Source organism: Acanthochromis polyacanthus, chromosome 11, assembly GCF_021347895.1.
Source record: "Acanthochromis polyacanthus isolate Apoly-LR-REF ecotype Palm Island chromosome 11, KAUST_Apoly_ChrSc, whole genome shotgun sequence".
Taxonomy (NCBI): Eukaryota; Metazoa; Chordata; class Actinopteri; family Pomacentridae; genus Acanthochromis; species Acanthochromis polyacanthus.
Genome location: NC_067123.1, coordinates 25592159 through 25619889, shown reverse-complemented (window position 1 = coordinate 25619889; position 27731 = coordinate 25592159). Strand labels below are relative to the sequence as shown.

The following is a 27731-nucleotide window of genomic DNA, read 5'->3' as shown; positions in this document are numbered from 1 at the left end:
TTCCCTCGTTCTGCGGAGGGATGCCACTAATAAACTCCAAAACAAGGTTGGGCAGAAGATCTGATTAGCCAGCAGGGCTAACAGGGACACAGTGACCGATGGAGCGCCCAACCAATGCTATTGACTTTCTCCCCGTCGCTCTCGTTTCATTCCTGTGGCAAGGATGATCAAAGAGCAGCAGAGGGAATGAGACAGCGAGGGAGAAGAGAGAGGAGGAGGGGATGGCGGCGGTCTACTTGTGTGTGTCCCAAAATAAATAAATAAATAAAACAATCTGGAACTAGAATTAGCTCCAGGCTCACACAAACACTATTCAAATGCCACTCATCTTGTTTCTGCATGCTGTTGTCGATCTCTCCTGTAGCTGCTCTCTGTCTGTAGATCTCAACATTGATGCCCTCCATGTCTTAATTATGCGTCTTTTTAGATTATTCTGCTGTATTCTGCTCTTTATTATCAAGCCACTGTATTGTATCCAATACACTGATTGCCATCCTTTATGATGAAATCAGTAACAGTATGTTCGCCACAGACAAATGCAAAGTGAACCTTTGACTTTGCAACAACTAAATAAGCACAAGTGCAACTAGTCCCATGCAACAAGTGCCTAATTACATGCCAGGCAAATCCTTTTGACACAGTGCGGCTAGGGTGCACATACGTGTTTGTGTGTGCCCGCGCAATATGTGTGCTTTATCCATTATCGAGTTTCACAAGGTGTTTGGATAACTAATTAAACTGCTATGCTCTGTGTCTCCCAGGGATGAACAAGCAAAAAAAAAAAACAGAGGGAAAGGGTGAGATCAAGGAAGAGAAACGTGACTGCAGCAACATTTAGGGGGAGAAAAAAAACAGCAAAATCAACGCTGGCTGGAAAAATATGCCAGGGATTTGCCTAAGCTGGGAAACAAATGGTGCACAAGGAGAACGTCTGCGCTTCACAGTCCCATAGATTACAGCAAAAAGGAATGCATTTCCTTTGTTTTAGCGCATGTGGTTAGGGGGGGAAATACAGAAGGTTCTGTGCTACCATATTGTTCTTGCTGGCTGTTTTTCCTCTTGTCTGCTTCTCTTTTTGTTTTTCCCCCCTTTCTCTTTGTCTGCAGTGCAGTCTGTGGCAATCCCGAGAGGCAAATCTTTTTTTTTTTCTTTTTGAAAAATTAGCACTTAAATTGAGAGAAGATTGACAAATTATTTCACAAACCCAATAATCACAGAAGAACCGACATTAGTCCAAATGCCAGCTCACAATCTAGCAAGTAACTGAAACTTTGTAGTCTATCAACGTTGCTCTTTTCTCCAGAGTTCTTAAGGTCAAGACAAGTCCAATGAATATATATTGGTCAATTCTCGCAAATAAACTTTTATTTGAGATCTCCCCAAAAACACAGTCATTTCCTTTTCTTCTACGAAGTCTGCATGTAAGAAGAAGTCCATTTAGGATGCTTCTATTGTGAGTAAACTTTAACATTTGAAGTCCATGTCTGCGCTTGTTAAAAACTGAAACACTGTCGGTATTATTTGGATTAATTTCAGTTTTATTTATGTTAACTACTCATGTATTGCACACAGCTGAATATACTGACTAGTCTCTTACAGTGGTGACCTAACTCTTGTAATACTCCTTGCAGCTTTGTGAGATCGGTGCCATTTATTTCACTCTGTTTGGCTGCGACAAATTTGGCAGTGAAGATGCAAACAGGAGGTGGGCTGCAGATCTTGCAGCTTTTACTCCAATCACAGCTAAAATTGCTCAGCAGTTACACCAGTCCTCATTGCACCCGTGTGCTGTGTGCTCTGCTTGATGTGATGTTTGCTTTCCCCCTGGAATTGCTGCTTGCAGGTGTATTTATGTTAAATTTGGATTCATTCTGATCGAGGCAAACACCATCAGCCAGGATGGCTCCCTACATGAAGTAGCTGCATCAAATAGGTTCTATCGTTATCCATGATGAGACCACTAGATATTTGGGATGCTTTTCAAAGCAATGCACGACTATATGTTTATTTGTAAATAGTAATTTAAAAAAAAAAAAGAAGATCAATGCTACACTGCTCTGTAGTGAGCATGGAGAGCTGCTTTGGCTGTTGTTACTTTTCAAGTGTGTAAAGCTGCAGAAATGGTTGTAAATTTTAGGAAAATGCTGGAGATTATATATGACATGTGATATGTGTTCATCAATACTTCGGGATGCTTCAGTCTGTCACAAAATAACGTTTTGGCATCTCTATCCATGGAGGGTTGCAGACCTACAAGGGTCTTTTCCTAAATAGGCTACTTAAGCACAACCCTGTCACCCAAAAATCACTTCAGTTGAACTACATTCTTAATTATGTTTACAAAAAAGCATATGTTCTCCTTGTCTGATAAAAGTATGAGGTGTAGGAAAAGCTGCCATTTTCAAAGAGAAACAAAATAATTCCTGTTAAGAGGTTGAAGGAGTCACCGTTTGGTTAGGCTTACGTACCGAAACAACGAGGCTGGGTTTAAGAGAATATGCCTCAGGTTGAAATCAACCTTTTCACAATGTTAACTACATATGAGATGCTCTTAATTTTAGGCACCACAACTACTTCGTTTGGTTCAATAACAGTTAAATGATCAATCAAGGCTTTATTTCCTCACAGGGATTATTTAATGATCTTTTATCAGGTGTAAATAAAAAAAAAATCAGTAAATTGACTCCAACTTGTGCTAGATGCAGCAGCGAGACTACAAATACAAACAAATAATTGTGAAGACATGACACTGATTGTAATGACCCTACTAGTTGCTCATTTGTTTTAGGATTGATTTTAAAATTTCACTAATTTCCTTTCAAGCTCTCGGACCCAGAATATATATATCTGCTCTCCTTACCAACCAGTGTGCATCCTGAGAACCTGCTGACTGGTTCCCGCTGCATATTTAAAGACTAAAAAGTGTTTGCTGTTCGGCAGGAAATCCTCATTTGTATCAAAAGACGTTCTGATTAATTTTTATTTCTTACATCTACATTTACATTTAGCTGTGGAGTTAAAGTGTATTTTATTTTTGACATGGCACTTGAGTGCGATTTGATTTGTTGTCTTTAATTTCAGGGTTTTCATCATTCATTGTTTGAAAATTTGATTCCTCTTTTGCATGATTGTGTTCATGCACTGTGTGCTTTTTCCCCCCCCAATTGTTGTAAGGCACTTTGTAAGGCTGGTTTTGATAAAATTTGGTACTAGTAATTATAATGATTTATGTAAATGAAGTAGAGTTCTTTTTCTTTCTCTTTATCGGCTTTGGAAAATGTCATGGTTTGGGTGAAAATATACCCTTTCACAATATGCTCCAATCTTTTCCTCCATTACTATGGTGATGAATCCAATCAAATATGATAATGTCTTGACGAGAAAATGTATTTTGTATGAATGTAATACACAGCGTAATCCGGGACAGAATATATTTTCCTTCTAGATTTGACAAAAAAAAAAATGTTGTCAACTTATGTTTTCACCATATAATGCAATCATAAATGTTCACTGTTACAATAACTCACTAATGCAACATCAGTTTGTCCATAATGAGTTAAATAGTGGTTTTAATGTGAGTGAAATGCCTCCTGTTGCCAAAACTGGAGCTCCAAATTATTAGCAGTAATGTAGCCAAAAAAGGAGAGAATTTTGAAAGTGAATCATTTCCACTGTCTTGCTCAATCCAAATGTGAAAATTCTTATGACGTTCCATCCAAAAACAGATGAATTGCTCAGTGGCACAACACACACAGTTTCCATTTTTGAATTGCTCACATTTATTGTAATTTCTGCAATTTATAAAGGCCTCATTCTTACAGTTTGATCAATGCAAAATTACTGGAATAAACAGAAATTACGCCCGCGGTGGAAAAACAAAGCTAGGACAAGCCTGCTTGCCAGTCTGCGCATCCCCTTCCAAAATGTTAAAATCCAGACATGCTGTACATGCTAAACCTGCTGTGTGCTCATGACTCGCACTGTGCCTTAGGTATTGTAATTGGAAAATTGTGACTGAAATGATTTGCATAAGTTGTCATGCAAATCAACAAAATGAATTCCCTGCAGTGAGAAAAGCATAACATTTGCCTCCCACCACCCCTTTGTTAGGTAGTGTTTATCAATTTACATCATGAAATTCTTGGCTTTGTTTTACTTCCTGCCAAATTACGTGCAGTTCCTTCGTGTATTAAATTCTTTAGAAACCCGCCAAAAAAAAAAATCACACTAAACATTTAAATGCACAATGCTTGTCCACATGTGCTTTTGAGGTTTTTGTACCGGATCACTTGGGGAACACAATCGCTATGCAGTGAAACAAAATGCTGCACACAAACTTTACCTGCACAAAATGTATTATATTGCATATGGCACATTTTCAAAATAAGACACCAGTAGCTCAGTATATCTGATCCATCCAAGTTCAAATTCAAAAATATTTTACATGAACATTTCCATCTGCTGGTATTTACAGCAAGTTTGAGCCTCCGCTATCACGCTGCTCATGAATTATCACTAAAACAGTTCTTAGCGGTTCAGTATATTACACAAATCACAACTCAGTACAATATCAATTAAGTTAATTTAAAATCATTTAGATGTTCTGCCTTCTAATATGATGCTATTCCCTTCAAACCTCCAAACCTTCAAAGAGGTTTTACATTCATATTTTATTAAATTGGGCTACACGAGGCAAAGGGTATAATTATGTACTTTCTTATTTGAGAATTCATGTTGGTTAATAATGTGAACGGGGAACCCTTCATCGGTATAATTATACCTGTATTTTTACTGGTTAGATTTTCATCCTTGAGGGGAAGTCTCTTCAAAATTTGGTGAATTCCTTCAACTCAAAGTATGAGTGTGAACCCCGAGCACGGCGGGAATGAAAGTGACACCTTTTCTTTTTTCTTTTTTTTTGGAGGGAGGTGTACCGCGTATTTAATCTTTTATCTCTGCAGGAGAACATTTCATTTCGCGCCGCTGCCGAAGTGTGTCCTGCTAAGAACACCGACAGGCCTTGCGACGAGAGAATGTCAATAGCAGCACACACAATGAGTGATACACAGGACGTGGGACATCTAGTTGATTATTTCTCTAATCTGGGCTTACTGGGCCTAATAATTCTGCCTTACAGGTGAGCAGACGCCATAAATCTCACCGTTGTTTCACTTTTTTTCCCCCCCGCGCGAGATGATGAAAAACAAACTATCACTCTTTGTCCTGTTTTTAGCAGTCTGTCGTTAAAGCTGCCGTTGATAAGTGGCAGTCTTTCCATTAACAGCCCAGACTCAAAGGCACAATAAATCCAACACTGTGTGTGCATGTGTGTGTCTGTCTGTGTGCACATGTCTGTGATTGTGTACGAAAAAAAAATCAATCCACACAGAATACATGCATGTGTGTGTGTGTGTGTGTGAGCGCTGTTGAATAAGTCATGACCACTACAAATTAAGAAAAGCATGCTGCCTTGAGGCCATATTCCACAGACGCATGGAATTAAACACTCCACCTCCTCATTTATCTTCCACAGGTGTCACCTAGTGGCGCTACATACAAACACGTGTATCCCGGGGTGAACACACAAACACGTTGGACACGTGAGCGCCGGGAGTGCTTACACACTGGAGCCATTTTCCAAAGTATGTGTCGTGAGGGATTGACGGCCGAGGCCTTCACTGAGGAAGAATTATCGCCGTGGCAAGTGTTCAGGCAGGAAGCGCCATTGTACGTCACCCACTTTCACCCTGACCCACAGACGTCGGCTCTTCACAAGCTCGACTCATTGACTAACGCTTTGCTCATTCACACACACACAATCTGAGACATGAATTAACGCATGAGATGCTGAGCGATCAAGCACCGGATACAAACAGTAGCTCCTCTATATAAACCTCTTGGGGGACGACTCGCATTAACTCGACTTACGAGTGATAAAATAGGACATTATAGCTGCTATCTCAAGCCAAACTTAAGTGTAATAAATATTCAATAATACACAAGCATTTTTTTTTTCGTGTGAGCAACTGGTGTATTGGAAGAAAAACGCTTCCCAAAAAAGCAGTGTGTTTGAAAAATTACAGGGCTAACAGTTTTCCAGCTCACTGCCATTTATTCTGTGCTTAAAAGTGTGTGTATGAGTGTGTGTGTGTGTGTGTGGTGTTCATTTTATCTGTATTCCAATAAACCTTGATTTTGTTGACACCGAATCAGCCTGCCGCGATGGGCTATGAGCTCAATCCCCCTTTGTAAGCAGAGTCGGAGAACACACACACACACTCCGCACTCAAATTGTGACACCCCAACCTCACAGCACCGAGGGCTGACTGTAGTGTTTATGCTACTACCAGCATCATGCACTAGTGCTCCTTATTTAGGTCCTATCGAGCCCGCAGGCTGAAAATCTGTCCCTTCCACGCCTCCCCTGCTCCCTCTCACTTCCCCGCCCTCTCCAGACTGCCAGGGCCTTAAGTCCCTCCGTTCCATCACTCCATCAGCGAGAGGAAAAAGCCAATGTGGTCGAGAGATGCCTTCACACAGCCCAGCAGCTTTTCCTCCCTTTGCCGAAACGTACTCATTGTTCACAGATTGGCACTTACAAGGTGAAATGTGACACGAAAGCGAGGGAAAGATTGCTTTTTACATGTAAGAAATGTGCGCTCTCATACAGAGTGACAGTGAGTGAGCTGGTGGAGGTTCGGTGTCTCGCTTAAGGTCAAGCTGGCTGTTGCTTTAGTCATGGGAAGGCCTCTCTGTCTGCTGTACTACAATACCACAGGCTGTGCTTAACCCGGGACACTGGGGTTACTGCTCTTGAGGGAGAGCACTCATTTAAATGCAGTATCATTTGACTGCACTAATTAAAGTTTAAAAACACCAGCTCAAATCCATGCATACTTTACAGCATTACCGATCATATTTCAACATTTGCCATTTAGTTCCTACCTTCCAGGTAGTCACTAATTTCCATAAATGCCGGTATGTTCAAAAGCAGACACTTGCAATCCATCACACTAGAGGAAGGGGAAATTCAAAGAAAGACCTCTTCTTTGTTGAGCGTATTTCTCCAAGACATAACTGAGCTCAATTAAACAACAATATGAGCCTTTTGACCGTTTTGTCATACTTCTTCACTGCTACTTCTTAAATTCAGCTCCAGAGAAATACCCTTTGTCTTGTCTCAGCCCAATCCCAATTTAAGATCTTAAAGTGTTCTTTTTTTTCCCTCTCTCCCTTCACTGATCTTTATTTGTCAGAAATAAGCTTCAGAGATAACAGTAAGATCCAAAAAGAAAACTTGACTGGCTTATAAATGAGCTTACACAGTGTCAGAAATTTGTCTCAGTGATCAAATACGAGTCTAAACTGTGTTTTTTTATCCCTCTTTTCATATGTTTGTTCTGTTATTTTCAGACTGGACGAGCTAATTTGTCAGTTTTTTTCCCCTCTTTCTTTCCTTTTTTTTTTTGCTGTCTTTCTCCTAAGGGGAGGATTCAGAAGAAACAGGTCACAATTCAGTAAATTAGACCTTTTTTTTTTCTTTTTCTGATGAGACAAAGAAAAGACAATTCCTCTGAGACGGCAACAATTTCACTTTATAAGGTTGTACTGTTGTCTTGTGACAATGAATCTGGACCACTTTGAAAACAAATGATGCATTCAAACATCCTCCTACATGCAGGGATGAGGGTCAGATGCTTTAATGCTTGGCATTCATAAGTCGTCGTGAAAATATTTGCCTGTGGCCGAGCAATAAGCTATAGCATAGACTGTGAACAGGATAATGCGAATGCGCTTATGTTACCAAGGATTTGGTAACTGGCTCTCAAATAACAAGAAACGCTTTTGTTTGGGATGCTGATTTTAGAACTGTATTTAAATAAACAGAGAGCAGCTACATCCTGGAAGATGGGAAATCGAACAAAGAGGAAAGGCCAGAAGCAGCTTTCAAAACTATGCCCACACAGAAATGCAAATAAATAAATAAGCAAAATAAAGTTAGTGATTTCAGCGTGAGTTATGTGCACAAGTGTTTCTTGATAAAGAAGAGCTGGATCCAAAGTGCAGCTTCACAGAATTGCGTTGTCATGGTGAGGATGCAGGTTTGGTATGAGCCTACAGAGATCTGCACCACGACTGCTCATAAGCTGTGTCTGCCAACCCACTCTAGTCGTGTTTCCACTGTGATTCTGAAGTATCCCAGTCGAAAAAATTGACTTTTGAAATAGAGCTGATGCACATAATGATGGTGATGGAAACACCGTCTCTGAATGAATTCCGATGGAGCAACCGTTTAACTCAAAGGACTGATCACCTGTTTCGGTTTCCTTCTTTGTCTTCATCTCCAGACCGCATAAAACATGTCCAATACCAGCTGGCACTGAAAGAATAATTACTACTATCCAGCTTAAAAACACTAAAGACTACTCTCTATTTTCATTTTGTAGAAAATGTCTGTTTCTTCTAATTTTTTAAGGTTTTTCGGCAGTTGGCAAGTTGCTGGTTTTGTTTCTGGCTTCTTCTGCTCTCTTTATTACATTAGAGCGGCCGATATCGCCACCTTGGAACAACACTACACAGTCAACTTTATTTTCTCCAAAGTACTTGATGGAAACAAGTCTAATTCATATTTTCTTTTCTTTATTACTCTCTTGCAACATTTCAAAAGTTTCCATCAAATTCACTTGACAGTTGGAAACACAGCCACACCGTATTCTGGATGCTGCATAGTCACAGTGTGGATTGTCACATTCAGCTGATGGATTACCAACAGTCACAGCATGTAATACACCCGGAACCATGAATTATTATTTCTCTTTTTGTGCATATATTAAACTAAACAGATAACGCATTTTAGTGGTAATAATTTGAAGAGAGCCAGGCTAGCCTCTAGTCTTTAAGCTCAGCAAGGTTAACTATGTCCTGACTACAGCTCTACACTTCACACACATAAAATTGATAGTTTGAGGTTTTTTTTTTTTCCATATCACATCACAATAGCTGGAAAATCCCAAAATGCCGAATGAGTTAAAACACACAAACATCAGCCTCTGCATATCCTCCTTTAACAGATCCACTTTAATTGGATTTTTTTCTATTTTTACATATAGTCATTCAAATTGCAAAAATTAGCAAATCTTTTCACCTTGAAGTTTTTCTGCTGCAGTTGAGCTTCCTCTTATGCGAAGTAACTGATAGGGCAGAACAGCCCGATCTCACGGGGATTCGTGAAACTGTCACGTAAGTTTTAGTTTCGGTTTCGTGTGCACCAACACGATTTCGTCATGTTTTTCGTGCCGCTCACCACGAAATGCGCACCAATGTATTTTAAACGGCGGACTTTTCGTGCCACTCAGAACGTATTTCAAAAGAATGTGTATATTATATTTTTAATGTAAAACCGTGGCGAATCCAACGCTATATTTTACATGACATCGTCCCTAAACATAACCCTAACCATAACCCTAACCATAACCTAACCATAAGCCGGTGGTACACTTACCAATTTGCATAGGAATTTCAAGAATGTCCGGCGGCCGGCGGCCGCAAACACGATCACACAAGCAGTATACGCCAATGGACAGCTTAGATCGTCATGAATCCGCCGGTATAAACCACTTTCAGATGTGATTACCACAGCGAAAAACATTTCGTGGTGAGCGGCACGAAAAACATGACGAAATCGTGTTGGTGCGCACGAAACCGAAACTAAAACTTACGTGACAGTTTCACGAATCCCCGTGAGACCGGGTTGGGCAGAAGATGCACTTAACCAGTGAATCACTACACCATCTTTGGAAATGAACGCTCTTTTTAATTAACAGCCCAATACCAACAGCAGCTTGTTCTTGCAATCTAGGATTGCAAGAACAAATAGGATTGCAAATATTATCTCTTCGCTTTCATTTCAGAGAATTGAAAAACTTACATCGAATCTTCTGCCTGCTTCCCAGGTGTCACTCGGGATCGGCTGTTTAATGAAGCGCTGCAGCAACAGACTGACTCACATATGCATTTCTTAAGGAGTGTCTGTGACTCATAAAGCGACTACTGCAGGAGTACACACATTCTCAAACACGCGCCAGGGTGCATGTGCACTCCGGAAGACACATATATAGCTGAACTGATTTGTAAGCCAGAATTCCCCCGATAATGACAATTTTTCTTGGCTTTGCTGTGACAGCAATGAATAAATTAATGGATAAATAAACAAATCTAGCGAAAGTGATTGCTCAGAAGAAGAAATCAAAGGTTATCATTTGAATACCAAGTGAGGCAAAACATTCATTTTTGATGACGAATGGCGATTGAAGGAAACATTCCGAGCTCTACAACCTATAACGTGGCGAGCGTGAATGACTGATCAAATCCTGCAAAAACAGCACACCAGATAGAAAATGGAGAGCAGGAAGAAGAGATAAGATAGTGGGAGGAAACAAAAATAGGCGTGAATGAAATAAGGGGAGTGGGAGAGAAATTGGGGGAAGAGCAGCAAGAAAGATGGAGGGAAAATTACTTGTGACGCAAGTGGGAGATGAGAGCAAAGGGAGGCAGAATTATCAGATGTGCATCTTTGTGTGTGTATGCAAATGTGTGTATTCATGTGGTGTCAGTGGGGGTGTGAAAATATACATGCATGTTCTGGCAGACTGCTGTTGGTTGGTGAAAGCTCCTTCTAGCCTATTTAAAGCTCACTCAGAGATAACGCTTGAAGTCTAACTTTTACAAAATGCCGCTTTTGAATAGAGAGGAACCGGTCAAAGGCAGCATGAGCCAAATCTAAAGGAGATCTCTGTTCCCCACGAAAACTTGAAACTTCCTCCTGCTCCTCGATCTCTTGCATTGTTGTCTCCCCTCTCAAAAATCCTTTTCCGTCATCTTTCAAATTCATTTTCTTTCCCTTCACTTATTTTCAAAGCGCTTAGAGAGAGAGAAAGAGAGAGAGGAGAACGCCTTCCCCTCTGTCCCGCTGGAGCATCAATATACAACAAGGCCCAGAGGTCCAAACAGGAGAAAGGCTGAGGAGAACAGTGCAACGCCAATCCATAATGGATTTTCTTCTCTCTTTCATTTGCTTTCTGCGGGGAGATGCGGTGGAGGCACCACTGGCACAAAATGAGAGACGCAGGGAGGGGGAGGGGGCAGCCGAGGGGTGAGGGAGAGGGAGGAAGATACCGACGGGGAGACACAGAGAGGGCCGGCGGAGACTCAAAACAGTGTCAATGACAAAAGCGCTGAAGAATATTTTTCTCATCCGTCTCTGGAGGGCTTTCATAGCATACGCTTTCAACTGTTTGCAAGGCCGGGCTCATAGCAGAAGGTGACGGGAATTAAAAGCTTTTTCGGTGGAGCTTCTAGTGATCAGATGGAGAAACTGTCACTAATTAAGTGAGTGCGTAGGTAAGAGACTGCTAAAAGGTCTGTTAGATATTAGACTACAAGTGATAATATCCCTAAATACATACATGAATCACTGAATAGAGAGAAAAACTCTAATTCTTTGGATGGCAAATCCAGCCCAACAACATGCATCTCCCCAAAAGTAGAAAACAAGTCAACTTAGCGAACACAAAACTCTGCAAACCAGGCAGCCGCTATTTCAGTTTGCGATGTTAGCACAAGGCAGCATTTTCCGAGGCTGTTAAATTGATAGGTGTGCAGGAGGATGAGACTGTTGATTCAGAAATTGTTTGAGTCTTCACACCCAAGTGAGCTTTATTTCATTTCGCTAGTAGCTCTGAAGCATAAAATGTGCCCGGATTCCCAGTGAATAACCTCGGATGCTCTCACGGCATCCATAGAGTCGGTTCCGCATTAGTCTCCGGAGGATTGGCTACAACTCCGTCTGAATGCATCACTGATTTCAGTCTTGATTATAGTTTTGCCTCGTTTCCAGTTCCCAGTCCACTACCTTCATCAATACCTTTAAGTCCAAATAAGTCTACAAAGGACATGCAGTTTCAATTTAATACAACCTTGGTTTTAATTCCATGGTTTTGGCCATCTCGCTGTTGGTCACAAGAACATTGTATCCACAGAGATCTGGGGAAATGGTGAAGAAAATCTCAAGGGATGAGTTGTTGGGCAAGAAGCAAGAGTTCAGCTTCACTTTTTAATGAGCGAACATGTCACTTGTAAATGGAGGCCAAATTGTAAGAATTTTATATATCTGTATCTTGTCTTTGTAGAATCATATTTTAAACATTTCACTTTGTCATTGTAACAAACCACATTATGCAGCTGTCAGAAATCAGCAAACTTTTGTTCACATTTCTTGAAAACAAATAAAATTGCAAAATTCTACATGGGCACTAGGGTGAAGTGATTTGGGGAGAATAAGTAATTGCAGTTTTTCTCACAGTTATTGCAACTTGATTTGCAATCAAGCTTCAATATTCACTGTATAAAAGACTCCAGACATGTGAGGGCGCATTAGCATATGAGACAACATCAAAAGCGTGACTGTCACACAAAGAGGATGGCATGAATCTGCAAAACCACTGACATTCCAGTTTACACCGTGGGTCAAATGCACTGCATGGCATACATCCTAATTTACAGTTTTTGCATTTGCTAATTGCACTGCTTCAAATTTGAAATGAATCCACAATGATGCCAAATCAAAGCAAAAACAAGCTCTACACACACATTGGAAAACATTCAGTTAGCAAATTTACCTTGTCCGGAGGTTCCCAGGACTGGGTGGCCCATCATATACAGATAAGATGTCAAAGTCCTCCTCGAGGGCGAAGCCTTGAAACACTAGCTGTATCCGGTTGTGCTCCGCTGCCACAATGACCCATGTACAGTTGGCATAGTTAGGATAACCGTAAGGGTATCCGGGGCTCTCTATTGTCCCATTGGGATTGTGTAGAGTGTAACTGCAGTTCTGGGCTGTAATAAGAGAGAGAAAAGGCAGTTATTAAAAGACTGAAAGGCAACAGTGAAAAGAGTGTAGCAGTGTTGATGATTTTTACATGGCATAAAAAAACGCGTCTCCACTACCAAGAATGGAAATTAGACAAATACACACAAATGCACACCCACAGTCAAACAGTTTGCACCAAGTGCTGCAGCATCCATTATCACCTACAGCGTGCAGCACAAGCCATTAATATGGCAGCGCGAAATGGTTCACCTCTCTCTCAGCTTTTCCTGCACCTCTACTACCTCCATCATCACACTTGTTCACAAACTGGCTCTTTAGTAACAGGTTCCCACGTTAATACATGGCAGAGCTGGACAGAGCCGAGACGACTAGACAGGAGAGGAGGAGAAACAGAGAGACACACGTGAGTGCTTCACTAATCGAACTCATCTTGCATTTTCATCCACAGCCACTTCTGCTGCCTTCAATCTGAGATTTTAATTGTGCGCGTTCCTATCCATCAAGCTCGGGGTGGATGTGTGAAGTTTGAGCCGTGTGTCTGTGTTTTCAATCTCTAAACTGAATGATCTGTCTTTGACTAATCTGAGCAGACCAAGACTTTTAATCATTGTTAGGATTTAGTTGTAATTAATCACGGAGGGGGACTGACGTGTGATTATATTACATATATTTTGTGCAGCTCTGCATGTTGTTAGCTTTGTAGTGCTAGGGGGAGTGCATGTGCAAACATCATTCTGTAGTACTTAACCCAGTCCTTAGATCTCATATTATGGTGGTGATGGTAATCTCCGCTCTGCAAACCGGGTTAATGTGCAAGTTAATTTGCATCTGTAGACAGTAGGACTGAACAGTTAATCAATTTTAGATTGAAACTGCATTTGAAACAACGCAACTAGCAAATCACAAAAGACTGCAAATTAGAATGTTTGTATTAGTGTTTGAACTGTTGCACCAACTGTACAGATAGGCAACCGTGTTTTCCAGTGTTTCATAATTTCAATACTTTTGATCTTGTGTTGTCTATAATGTGTTATTGTCTTCTTTTATTATTGTAACTTCTTCCTCTTCCTCCTCCTCCACTGGGAATGTAACATGCAATAAACAGAAGTGGACTTATGGCCACATAAACAGGACCTGCATGAACACATATCCTCATACATGCTATTTATACAAATGATCTGTCTTCCCTTTTGTTTGCTTCAGCCTGAGACCTGCATCATAATGCAGCCTGATTAAAATATAATTAGGAGAATATAATTGGAGGACATCTGTTAGCTACAAACACCCACATTATCCAACAACACAAACAATGCAGCACTCGCAGGCGGTATGATTTTTGTTCATTTACCTGCATGTCCTGAGATGCAACTGGGAAAATGATTGTGATAAATCAATGCATGGAAATTAGCTATAGCCCCTCAGGGCCTTAAAAAAAACTGCAGCTTTGAAACATGTAAAAGTGAAAGTTGCTCTGTTAAAGCCCTCTGTAGGGGATGTACATCCCTTATTGAATGCTTATGAAACACACAGATTCTGTTCCACTTTATGTGCACTCTCTGTTGGTTAGAAAAATCCCAAAGCTCAGAATCCATCCAAATTTTCACTCAGAAATGTGAAATCAGCAGGGATTTACAGGTAATAAGGCAGCAAGCATGAAGACAAGACAAGAGAAAAGAAAAAAAAAACGGGGGCAATTTTTTACTATTTCTTAGTTTTGCTCATGACTGAAATGAATAACAAGAGCTTTCATTTAGGAAGTACACAGAGAAATGAGAGGAAATTATATAAAAACAAACAAAAAAGACAAACAAAAAAACACGGACATGGATAATCCTCGGTTAGCCAGACGTGCGAATGCTGCATTTGTTTTCACGGCAATAATCTAGTCTTTGTTTTTCAAGATTTCAGCGGCTACACGCCACATCAGGCTCTTTATGAATGCTGAATTGCTGCTGGAAAAACATTAGCCGACACAAACACAAACAAGCAAAACCAATAAAAGCTCTTTGTTGCAGGTAGAGCAGAAAATCAGTGATCACGATACATTTTTGGGTGGTTTGGAAGGAGACGGTAAAAAGTGGAGACAGTTTGAGGAGGTGAAGACCTCGGCTGTCTGGACGGCATCAGCAGCAGCGGGAGGATAATAGCATCTCCAGTCACAGTATATCCATCATGCCACTGTTGACTCCCCAGGGCCTGTCTCGTCAAAAACAGGCAGGAGCCTCTCAGCTGTCACTTCCCAGCGCTTCATACGCGCTTGACCTCTTCCAAAAGATGCTAATGTGCAAGCACTTGAACCCTGACAAGTTGAATATATTTAAGCGGGGGGTATAATGCTGCATGGAGAGTTGGGCTCTCAGTTTGCTGGTGAGAGCTGCGAGTGTTACAATGACTTCTTCGAATAAACCACGGAAATCCACAGAAAATGAGATTAACAGTAAGTAAATATGACCTATATACTGTATATGAAGTGCTGAAAATAACCGAGCAGTGCAGTGTCTACTTAGTTCTCCTCTTTGTGCACATTCTTCATCCTCGTCTGTTAACCAGTAACGAGAGACGAACACAAAAGATCAAAGCAGGACCTATCGTCATCAGATTTTTCATTAAAGCCCTTAAATAGGTTCAGAAAGCGAGCATCCACCCTCCCAATTACCATCAGGTCAATACTAATATCCAGGTAAAACCCCCACATCCAGCTCTCCTACCTGATTTTCATATACACAGCCAGCTCAATAATCTACTCATCATCTCCTTCATTACGAGGCCTCTGTGGGACAAATGCCAATCAATGGCTTGTTCAGCAGCCTGACCGCAGATCTTGATGGGGGTCAGGGTGGACTGTGAACCTCCTGCATATGGGCAAGTTAGTGAGTTAGATGTGGAAGGGGGCTGTACTACAACACCAGGGAGGTTAAAGCAACTAAATTGATATTAATCAGTTTCCACTGAACTAAAAAGCTCAAAGAAAGACATGATTCCATGACTGTTGCGTTGGTACCAAAGTAAAATCACTCCAAAGCTGAAAAAAAAGGACACAGAGGAGAGAGCATGTTTTGAATAAAAGCTTTTTTCGCAGCCAGAGTGCACGTGTTATTACGGGATGGAACATGCTGTACATGTTGATATATGACAGGTGATCAACCAGGCAGGAACTCGGGCTTCGTGTTTTATGGGTACAATTAAGTGAGGGGGAGAATAAAAAAAAAAAAAAAAAATCATGATGGAGAATAAGTCAACTGCCAGAGCCCGGCCGAACGCTGTTTTGAAGTGTGAGCACCTGTGCCAAGTGACTGACTCTTAAATCGATAATGATGCGCACAATCTGGGATAAAAGACTAAGATGGAGCTTTTAGAGAGGCTGCGTTCTTCTTTTCTTTTCTTTTTTTTTTTCCACTGCAGCTAGAAATTGTTTTATTCTTGCACGAAAATAAAATAAAATAGATGGTCTGAATTGAAATGTGCAAAAAAAAAAAAAAAAAAACAGACCCATCACAGTTCACATTAAAACGCATCTCTGCAGGCATCAGACTCCAAATTATCGAGTTTGATTACTTAAATCAAGCAGTAATTGAGTGTTTTGTGCTGCTGTTTTTGCTGCACTCTGCAGTCAAACTGATTCTCATCTGCCCCAAAAATAATTTACCACCACGAGATAGGAGCGAGGTTACCCAAGGTTCTGCGAGTCTACTTTCTCTGTTCTTTGAAAACCACGAGCCTTTGATTAAGTAGATCCTGCACTTGGGGCTTGGTTGAATTATTTAAGCCTCGCCCAGGGTGCATTATGAAATTAGCTGTTGGAAGCTGGCGACCTACTCTGAAGCCCCTCAGTGTAAATCTGCAGCGAAGAGCCCATCCTGCAGTTGACCCCCACTGACACGCCATAAAGACCCTATAAACAGACTGCTGGCCGTGCTGTTTTAGCCCCGCTCAACCGGCAGCAAAGTAAAAGGTCGTGTTTTCTCGGGAAGTTGTGTTAAGTTCAGGTGTACAATTATGAATATGGAAGAGTCGCATATATGTTGGTTCAGCATTTAGGAAAATTGCTTACTTGTTTAAGCGCTTAGTGTATTTTAGCCCTGCGGTATGTCTTTGGGAACTGCTTGCATTGGCTTGGGATGGGGATGTTAACTACGCTTGATGTCAGTGGATGTTCAACAGATACGCCGTCCAGTGCTTAGCCCACTGTGCCACTGGCAGCAGCTGCTTGGCGCTAACCATCTCTGGTGTGCAGCGCTGCCAAATGAGTGTGTGACCTTGCCGGGGCAACACTCCAGGTTCTACCTGTGCACGTGTGTGTTTGCGTGTAGGACCTTTTGTTTGCTTTGCTAGGGCAGTTGCTTAGTAGCGGGCATACAGGGCTGCAGCGGTGCGCTTGTGACACTATGATGAATCGATGGTCACTGTGCTACACTCAGGCAGGACAGCAACCCCTCGGAGTGGAAGAAGGAGACAGGGAGAGAGCAAAGGAGGAGGAGAGAGAGGTGGGGCTGAGGGGCCGACTGACTGAATGCATCAACATATAGAGAAAATAGATGTGGAAGGCATGATGTGAGGAATGATAGAAGCAAAGGTGAGATGGGGGATGAACTGAGGGGAAATAAAAAAAATAGCAGTGGAAAAGGAAAAGGAAGAAAGGGAGGAATGAGCGACAGAACATGTCGGGTCAACAAGTGAAAGAGCAACAGCCAAGGGAGGTGAATGAGTTGGAAAGAGAAGAAACGCTATAAATTTTTTTTAACCTAACTCGCTGAGGTCACCGACAGCCAGTGACAGTCACAGCAAGAAAGCACTTAATCTGCACTGTTAGCGAACAGCAGGGCTTCAACCGCGTGCGTGTGTTGTGTTTATGTGAGTACAGGCATGCACACTCGTCTGTATACGGATTTATCGATTGTCTGCACATGTATGAGTGTAATCCCTATACCCTGGGTGAGCAGGGTGTCAGATATCTTCATGTAACTCCCCCGCTGCAACACAATTACATCAGCTACAGTGACTATGAATGGGGGGGGGGGTTATTTCATCGTAGTGAGCAGAATCCCGACATCACAGTCCCATAATACCATAAAGACACAAACAATACTAGCAGCACAGAATTGCAAATCTCCTTTCTGGACTCCATCTTTTCTTACAGTTTTTTTTTTTTCTTTGTCCTTCTCCGTCTCTTTCTTCTCTCCTCATCTATGATTCAAGTTTGCCTTTGGACAAAAGACAGCAACACAGAGACCATGCTGTTCTTTCAGTAAATAACATAAGGGCATTACGTTTTACGCTGTGCAACATGAATACAACTGAGGAGAATTAAAATTACTGTTTAAGGTTTCAGAGAGGCCCCATGGAATTTCAATACTGTCATGCAACCTCTGACATTGCCATTAAAGCTTGGGTAGGCTGGAGATTTATGGCGACATTGGGCAAAAACTCCATTTTAACCTTTCAGCATATTGTAATTCAAGTGGTCTGAGAGGAAGGCAGACTTCTGCACCTCCCCTTGGCTCCATTTTCAGGTTTTAGAAAATCTAGCCCGTGACGGGAGTTTTCAGACGATGACAGGGGCTTTTCACTCAAATCAGGTGAGAGAGCATAAAGAGCAGCAAAGTCCGTGGTAGGAACTGGATGTGCAATGAGGCTCTCATAGAGGAGAGTGGTGTTGGTTTGAAGCCACAAATTAATTGGCACTTTTCAATTGATTATTTTGTGCACGTTTGAAACATCTGCACACATCCATGTTCATCTGGGAAAGCGAGGGGAAAGAAAGAGTTGCAGGTGGAGGGCTCTATTCAAATTACGGATTTTTGAAATGCATTTTCCACATTTTGATCTGATGTGCTTCAAAATGTAAACCTGCATCATGGAATGTTCAGTCAAGTCAAGTCGCCATTATTTATAACAAATGTTAAAGTCATACTGTGCTTTCTAATAGAAAAATAAGGTTTGTGTTACATACTAACCTAAGAAATGTAATTATTAAGGTTTAAAAGCAAACAAGACAACGACATAAAACAAAACTTTGCCTGATTATAATGAATATTAACAGTAAAACGCTACAATATCATAAAATATGGAGATTAAGCGGACTAATAAAACTAAAATTATGACTACAAAAACAGATGAAAATAGAACAAATCCCAAAAATAATTTGAGCTTTGTTTTTCATTTCAATCTTATTTTCTTTTTTTCCTCAACAAAATATTGAAAACAAGTAAGTTGAATACAAAGTTACTATGTAATTGTTCCAGTTGTGGCCAGAACAGGTACTCTACATGTATCTCACACAAAACTCAAAAATTAAACAGGATCTTTACATTACCTATTACAATTCTCTCTCATCACACCGCTAAAATACTGAGTTCAACTCCTTTATTCTAGAGGGAAAACAAAGAATTCATATATGGTCCATGAGGGACAATATCAGTCGGAAAAAAGCCTCCCATTGGAGCAAACACGGGATTATTTCCAAATAAATACGTGTCATCCTTTGGGTTTATTGAGTAACAAAGCTATCTGCTATCACATATAACCAACCCCATGAGTAAACTTCAAACAACCAAATGTTTGGTGTGTGTGTGTGCGTGCCAGTAACTGCCTCCCTGGTGGGAAAATAAACCCTTCCGCCCCATAGATCCTCTCAGCACCACCATTTGTCTCTTGACGTGTCAGCGTATATGCGCGCCTTGACCGCATCATATCTGAATTAACCTTGAGATGGCCGCCATTAAAATGGAAATGGTTGAGCTTAGCGAACCCACTCGCCTCCATACATTAGGCTAATGTCCAGGCCAGGACGGCACTGCCTGCCATTACAGACAAGCCAAATGCAGTGGAAGGTGCTAGTGAGAGGCTTGGCCCCTCTCAGCCCTCCCCTCCGCAGGTTGCTTCCGCTGAGCTGAATGGTAAATGTTGTGTCCTTAAAAGGGCAGGAAAAAACAGAGTTTGCATTTCCATAATGGTACACAACCTGAACTGGGAATGGCCTCCTGCTGCAAGAACGTGTCGAAGGAAATATGGTGGGGATTTGCTCAAGCAAACACATATGTGAGCTCATTTGTTAACATACGTCTCAAATGTAAATCAATGAGCATGTTTCTGCACCATGCTGACAACAACTCCACGTTCAATTTGATGCTGTCCCACTTGTGATATCCACATCTCAGACTCTGCCATTTCTTTCAAGGATCTGTTGACGCCCTTGGCAACACATACTTAATACACACACATGGACAAAAACGCATTGTCATGGAAACATGGCTGGAGGGTGAAATGTGTGGGGTAAGAAAATAAACAACACCCACGTTCCAAGATTAAGCCAAAGATTAAAGCGGTGAGGAAAGTAGCTGGATGGTAAAACGCAGAGGAGGCATGCACGCAGAAATGCACATTTGCATGCACACATTCCTGGTTGTTATCAGGGCTGGCAAAAGAAGCACAATGGAGTATGTGTTCTCTCAGACAGAGAGGAAGAGAAGGGGGGAGCCAGCCAGTTCCTTCCAGCTGGGTCATATTTAACCAGCAGTATTACCATGCCAGCCAGAAGGACCTGCGGAACAGACACCTACCTAAAAAATAAAAGCCTCTCCCTTAAACTGCATGGTGTTTAACTCTGAGACTGTTCGGAAATTGTTCATCATATTTTTCTCATACCAATCTCCTCTTATCAGTGCATCTAAATAGCTTTATGGTAAGTTAGTATTATTGTGGACAACACAGCTCACTAAGCAACCCACACGTCAAGATTTCGAGTTAATCAATAGAAAATTGCCCATTCGCTGTGAAAGACATGTTACGGTTGATATTGCTCCTTTTCAGAGAGACCCCTGTCTTTGTGGGTGAGTTTATTCAACAGGGGCGCAAATGGGCCTCCCACACAACAACACACTGAGGCTGGCTGCCTGAAGAAATATTTCTGTGTGTGTGTATGTGTGTGTTTGCAAATGCGTTTCATGCTTGTACGTGCACTCGCATCTCTATTGATGAGTAGAAAATGAGTAAAAAGGAAAAGACACAAAGAGCAGTTCAAACAGCCTCACTCACGGCTCCTGTCACTGAAGCTGTATGTTGTTCCCATGACAACGGTACGACAAGAGAACACATATGAAGACAAATCTTTTTTCTCAATTGTTTTTTTATTACTTGAGTGCGCTGCATGTGTGACTTTAGCTCTTCACACATGCACATGCAGTGTGTCTGTTCATACACACACACAGACATGCATACATGCCTCAAATAATTTCCATTTTCATGTCCAGTCTTCTCAATACTTGGGGGTGGGGGGGAAGCACAATTATGTGTGACACTAATGTGTGAAACAGTCGAAGTAAATTATCACCTCATTTTCATTCTCAGTCAAACTCGTGGACTGATAGTAGATCTCAACCTAAGATAAAGTGCTAATCTTGCTTATACACTTAAATTATACCAGAAATCAGGTAAAACTACATATTCTGGACTAATAGCATCAACACGAAGAGGCGTAATGCAGATATGGATGTATTAAACATGTGATAGCATATTTCTGGACATGCATGTTGATCTACACATGTGTGAGTTGGTGAGTGGGCATCTGTGAACATCTGATCCTCACTGAGTAGTGTATGCTGAAGTAGAGAGGAAGCACTGATCCAAAGGTCAGGTCATGGCTGTCTAAACAGGACTATTCTATCTATCACTGAGAGATAGATGAGCAGACGATCAATCAGCTACACTTCAGCGCACTCTGCTACACTTTAACCTTTCAACTCGGATCCTAACTGCCCCTCCAGGAAGGCTCAAGTGTCAATTGCAATTTATAATAAATAAAATGAAGTGCTGCTTCTGCTCATAATGTTACATACACACTGTGTTACATCTACACTGCTGATCCTATATGATTTGAAATGCAATGTTTGTGTAAATTTTAATCAATTTTCCACGTGTATTTAAGGCATAAAATTGCAGAAAATTTGCAGAAATGCTTAGATAAATATACTCAATAAATACTCTTCTTCTATTCCAGTATATTGCTAAGCTTACTGGGGTTTTATAAATAGCCCAAATGTAAGATAAGAGCTAATAAAACAAACAGGAGTTTTTCAGAAGATGGCTGGCATCTCCGAACAGGCTTTGTGCCACATTGTGTTTCTGGCCTGTTTGAAAGATAATATTTTTTTTGGTTCACTTCTGCAGTATGTCAGGAGATACTCTCTACTCACTTATGCTCATTAGGAATTTATTTCCTCTGTGGCAGCGAAACACGTAACATGAGCCAGAAGACAACTGCTGTTACATTAGGTTAAACTGGGTTTGGACACCAGACACTTTGAGGGTGACTAACTCCAGCAGACACATTTTAGACAGATTAAAACCTGCCGGCGTTGAGACAAATCAATTTCTACCAACAATATCCTCTTAAATGAATTGTTCAGCAGTTTTGGAGGGAGAGATGAGAAGATCAGCAGGTTTGTCATTGCTGTGAAGCTGCCAGGAACCAGTAGATTCTTCTAATCCTGTGCAAGAAATAGTCTAATGCTATATCTCTACTGCAACACAGAATCTTCTTGTTTTTAAATTTCAGCTTGTGAATAAACAATCCAGAGGAATCCATGTGGCAGTTTGTGAGCTTTTAAGGGCTGGTATGTGGACTTTGTTACCTTTTGATAGAGCTAGACTAGCTGTTTGTAGTGTTGTTGCCTGGCTTTTATTTTGATATACAGAAATCAGCCGTAACATTAAAACCATCTGCCTGATACAGTGCATGTCTACCTCATGCTGCCAAATCAGCTCTGACTTGTCGGGGAGTGAACGTGGGATCTCTGTGGGAACCACTGTGGGGTCTGGCACTGAATTATTATCAGGACATCCTTTAGGTCCTGTGGATTGTGCAGTGGGGCCTCCATTGATTGCATTTTTATATATAATCATATATTTTTTTCCTACAGCACCTTCCGAAATATGGGTTGCAAAGTGCATAAGAATACACAAAACATTAAATAAAGCAGTAAAAGTAATAAAGCGTCAGTGAAAACATTGCAAAGACTAATAACCAAGCATAAAAATGTAGAAAAATGCTTGTCGTATTGGTATATTTTTATAAGCTTTTTAAACTGAGGAACTGACTCTGCTGTTCTGACGGTCAAGGAGCTTGTTCCATAATGCTGGGGCTAAAACTGTAAAAGCCCCTCAGTTTTAGATCACGGAATGGTTAGCCAGTTGCTGGGTTTAAGATCTCAGGCATCGAGGTACAGAATAAGGATTTAAAAGTTCTGATAAATGGAGCGGGGCCAAGCTTTGTAGAGATTTAAATGTGAGCAACAAAATTTTGAACTGAATTTCATAATAACTGGTGAAATTCTGCCAGAACTGGAGGTAGGTGTTCCCGACTTTTGTTAGCACTGGGATTCTTGTGCTCTTTAAGCCATTCCTGAGCAGTTTTTGCAGGGCGCACTGTCCTTGTGGGGACTGACACAGAGTTTAGGTGGTACATGTCAAAATAGCATCAACAACTCTTATGAATGCCATGACCTAAGATTTGCCATTTGAATATCGCTTTTTGAACTAGAAGATCAATGCCATTTCTTTCACCTGTACATGGTTTGAATGGTTTGGCTGATCATCTACTACACACATGAACAAAATATAAATCTACTCAGTACAACAGCTTCACTCCATTCAAACAGAAGAATCCACCATTAATACTAAGTATATTATGCCAAAAATGACATGAAACTTTATTCTTCCCAATCCAAAATCAAAATTTGAGCAAAAGAACTCCAACTGGACCTCACAAGTGTGGGCGTCCACTCCCACACACACTCTCTGCCTCTCCCTGCATGATGACTCGTTTCCAGAAAAAGACCACTGACAGATTGCCTATACGTTAAATAGAGAGAGAGAGAGAGAGAGAGAGGCAGTATGGGGAAGAAAAAGGACAAGGACAAGATACCTCCTGCCCAGGATCTAATCTTCAATCTCCTGGATCACTGATATCTGATAAGAACAGTGTAAATCAAGAAGCTAAAGAAATCTCAGCCTGAGCTTTGTGTCTATACAAGACAGACAGGGCATCTATGTCCATCTCTGACTTTATGGGGATTTACAGTAGCTGGAGAAAATACATGTCTGATAATAACAGAGAGATGAAAAAAAAATCTCAATCCAAATGAAGACTTCTCTGTTAAAGCTTTGTTCCTGTGTGTGGCTCATGGTTTGTAAGCTCAGGATGTTTTATTTCTGTGTTTATTTCACCTGTACTTATCCAGTGTAGGCTGACTTCACATGTATGTTCTTGTTCCTGCTATTTCATACCTCCCAGCAGCTACATGGCTGATGAAGTAGCTGCACATATTTGCATCTTGGAGCGGCAGAACGCTGCCAAACTCCCCCACTATTTTCTACCAGCTCCATTAACATATTCTTGGGCAAGGCATTTTGCCACAAACCCTCCATCCACCTTCCAGTATCTGTAATGGAGCACGGCCGCTGAAATGCCAGCGATGTAAGACACGTAGTGTAACAGAGAGGCTCACAGCACTGTTGCAGCCTTCGAATTTGAAGCATACGGACTGCCTGAATATTTCAACATGACTCCATTTATATTCCCTGGATATGTAAAGCAGCCAAAATATACATTCATTAATTTTATGTCGAGCTCCAGGACAAGCTGAGAGTCATATTTGAACAGGAACAGGAGTGTTGCTACCGCACGGTTTTCTTTGCTCAGGTAAGAATTGAAATACTGACAGTGTTTAATCGAGTAAATTTGATGATTATTTGAACATGATGTTCCTCAGTGCTGCTTTAATCAAGAAGTTCTGCAAATGTGCACCTGGCTGTCGGTTCATAAGGTGGTATACGGTGTTTAGAAGCCAATTAAGCTGGATATACACCTGGCTGCTTAAATGCATTTAGGAATGCTTTCTTTGGGAACGAGGGAGTCTGCGAGTGTGCATGAATTAGTTGTGTGTGTGTGTGTGTGTGTGTGTGTGTGTGTGTGTGTGTGTGTGTGTGTGTGTGTGTGTGTGTGTGTGTGTGTGTGTGTGTGTGTGTGTGTGTGAGAGTCACTGTGTTGCTGTGATCACTATGACGAAGCATGGTGACAGAGCTCCGGCCATCTGGAGACAGATGACAGTATGAATCACCAGAGAGGAGGATGAAGGGAGAAAGGGGGAGGAAGGTGGAGGGAGGATGGAAGGAGAAGGTGGAAGAGGGAAGACAGACAGCGAGCGCAGGGTGACACATCGGCAGGTGGGGGAGGAAATAATGGCGGTCACGAGGACGAGGGCATTTGCATCATCCGAAAATCCGTGGACGTGCTCACCGGCACGCACAGAAGCACATTGTTCCTAAGAGGCCCGTTTTGAGGGAGCTAATGACCTGCTTGTCAACACTTTGGTCTAATCATCCTGGAGTGAACGGGGGTGGCAACTCACAAACTCGTCCAACCGCACACATACACGTGGCCACGAGCTCGCTTACAAGCTGGTAGCTGTTGAAGTTGGAGTCTGCTTGATGCCTGATAAGAAAATGAGCCCTCCAAATAGATCATTTACTAAAGAAAGCACTGAAACGGCACAGAAACACAGGGCCCAGATTATCTCTCAGCTAGTGTAAGCTGATCACCAATCTACTGCAGCAGTCGTCTCCGCTCTCTGCCTCTCAGCTCCCTTCACAGCCCGCTCTTTCCCGCTGATTTTGCTGTTACTCCCCCTCTATGCCACTTCTTTAAGATCTCCATCTTCATCTTGACCACCACTGCACAGCTCTTGCTCACTTTCCTTTGCAAAGGTAGATGAAGCAGCAGCACGCCGTCTGCTTTGCATTCCGCACATTTTATTCAGTTTTGAGTAAATAGATCATGTCATCTGTTTCTCAGCTCCCATTCCCTCCTTTATTACTCAACTGTGAATGCAGAGAGCAGATGGGAAATAGGAAGCAACAGAGCGTGCAGGTAGAGGAGGATTTGAGATTGAGAGTTGCAAGCAGACAGGTGAGAAGCTGAAGGGATGCCTATACACTCATCATGAAGAAACACAGGACACATGGGACTCTGGGTTTGCCAAGCTCAAGTGATTCCATGAGACCACCAAGCGCCAACTCTTAAGTCTTCACATAATTTCGCCAACATTTAGCAAATAGGCAACACTCTTAGGCACTTTCATACTGGTGTTTTACTACATGGAGCTGAAGGAGGATTATTATTTTAACATTTGGCCAATGGAATGTCAGAAACTGGGATAAAATGCCTCTTACAATTTCCTAAATTAGCTGCTGGCATCTTCAATTCACTGATTTTGCCCGAACAAAAAGCAAAATATCCAAATCTATTCATTTTATTATGACATTGGACAAAAAAAAAGCTATTTTGCATTTTCAAAGCCTGGTTATAAGGTCATGTGCTGCATTTTTGCTTGAAACTGCTTGAAATTTTAATGGAAATCCCAGCTGCTACTCATTCAAATTTTAGATACTGAGTATAATTATGACTACTTTTTGTACAGAAATCACTTTCAGTGCCTCTAAAATGAAGAATTTCAGTGACATTCAATTAAAGTCCAATGGCTTTATGATGTGATATTGTCAAATGGGGTTCCAAATCTGATGTGTCTAGTTAAGGGTTCAAAACCATGAAAACATTGGAGAAATTCCATCTTGTAGGGTTTTGCTAACCCTCCAGTATTGCTGGTGGTTGGCTAAGGAGCTGTCCGTGGTTCTGAAGAGGGCTTCAGCTGCTCCTGTCGCTGTCTGAGGTGCTGAAACTGTCTCCTTGCATTGAGCTTTGGAGATGGCTCAATAGAGGCAAATTAAATAACTGTATTTTACTTGGATAACTTTAAAACGATCCTCTCTTCAACAAAATACATTAAGCAGTCTGTTCCAATCAGTACATTTCACCAGGGTCCCTCATTCTATTAGGTACAACACGGCCATTAGATTATCCATTACTCAGTCAACAGCAGGGTATTCAAACAGTTTCAACAGTGCCAGTTCCAAATCTGCAGCCTTCTTGTGACGGGTCTTTGGGAATGTCCTTAAAATGAAAAACTGGAGTTGGAGTTTGCCATCTTTATGATTTATAGATCTTGAAAACATGACTTTACATCAAGGTTCTTCTCACTACTTCTTGACCTGTAACCCGGGTACATTTACTCCTTAACCCTGAGATGTACGCACACACACGCCGACACACTTTTACACACACAGATACAGATACACACAAACAGACACAGACACACACACACACACACACTGGCCCTGTCCCTTTCTTCAAGAGCCTCATGACTGTGCGAATACAAGGAAATGTCATGAAGTCAAAAAGATAAAAAGGAGAGGGGGCAGCGAGCCCTCCAGTCCTCCTAACATTACTGCAAGTTGCATCATGAGGGAGAGGCACAACGCCGCGCTTCGTATAAAAGGAGTGAAAGGAAGGACGACGAAGCGTGATCTTGCGTGTAAATGGACATGCTGAGCGACTGTCTCATGCGCCGCTGACGACTGATCTATAATACCGGTGGAGTTTCGAGTTTGGAGACCCGAAACAAGGCGCCGGATAGACAGGACACGTCACCCCCGATCTGCCTCTCCTCTTCATCATCATCATCTCTTCTCTTCTTCTCTCTCCAGCCTCTTTGTGCAATCGCTCCCTCCCCTGTAAATGAATGGAGGCTTATTAGCGCTTATTGAGCGGCGGGTCCACTGGGACAGCTGCTTTTGATCCCGGGGACAGACGACACGCTGCTCTCCTCAATGCGTTATTGTCTGACACATTTCACAGGTATCTATCTTTGTCTGAACTGGCCCTTTGGGAGAGCTGTTAAGATGACACCAGAGGCATGGAATTGTTTAAAAGAAGGCTGATTGACAAACG

General features: G+C 41.6%; 1 protein-coding gene across 1 annotated transcript in view; it reads right to left on the bottom strand.

The window, feature by feature from the left end:
• csmd2 (CUB and Sushi multiple domains 2) overlaps positions 1-27731 on the bottom strand; it is a 251381-nt gene that overhangs the window by 220778 nt on the left and 2872 nt on the right. The window contains 1 exon segment of the mRNA XM_051955076.1: positions 12678-12894. Coding sequence (XP_051811036.1) covers positions 12678-12894 — 217 coding nt within the window.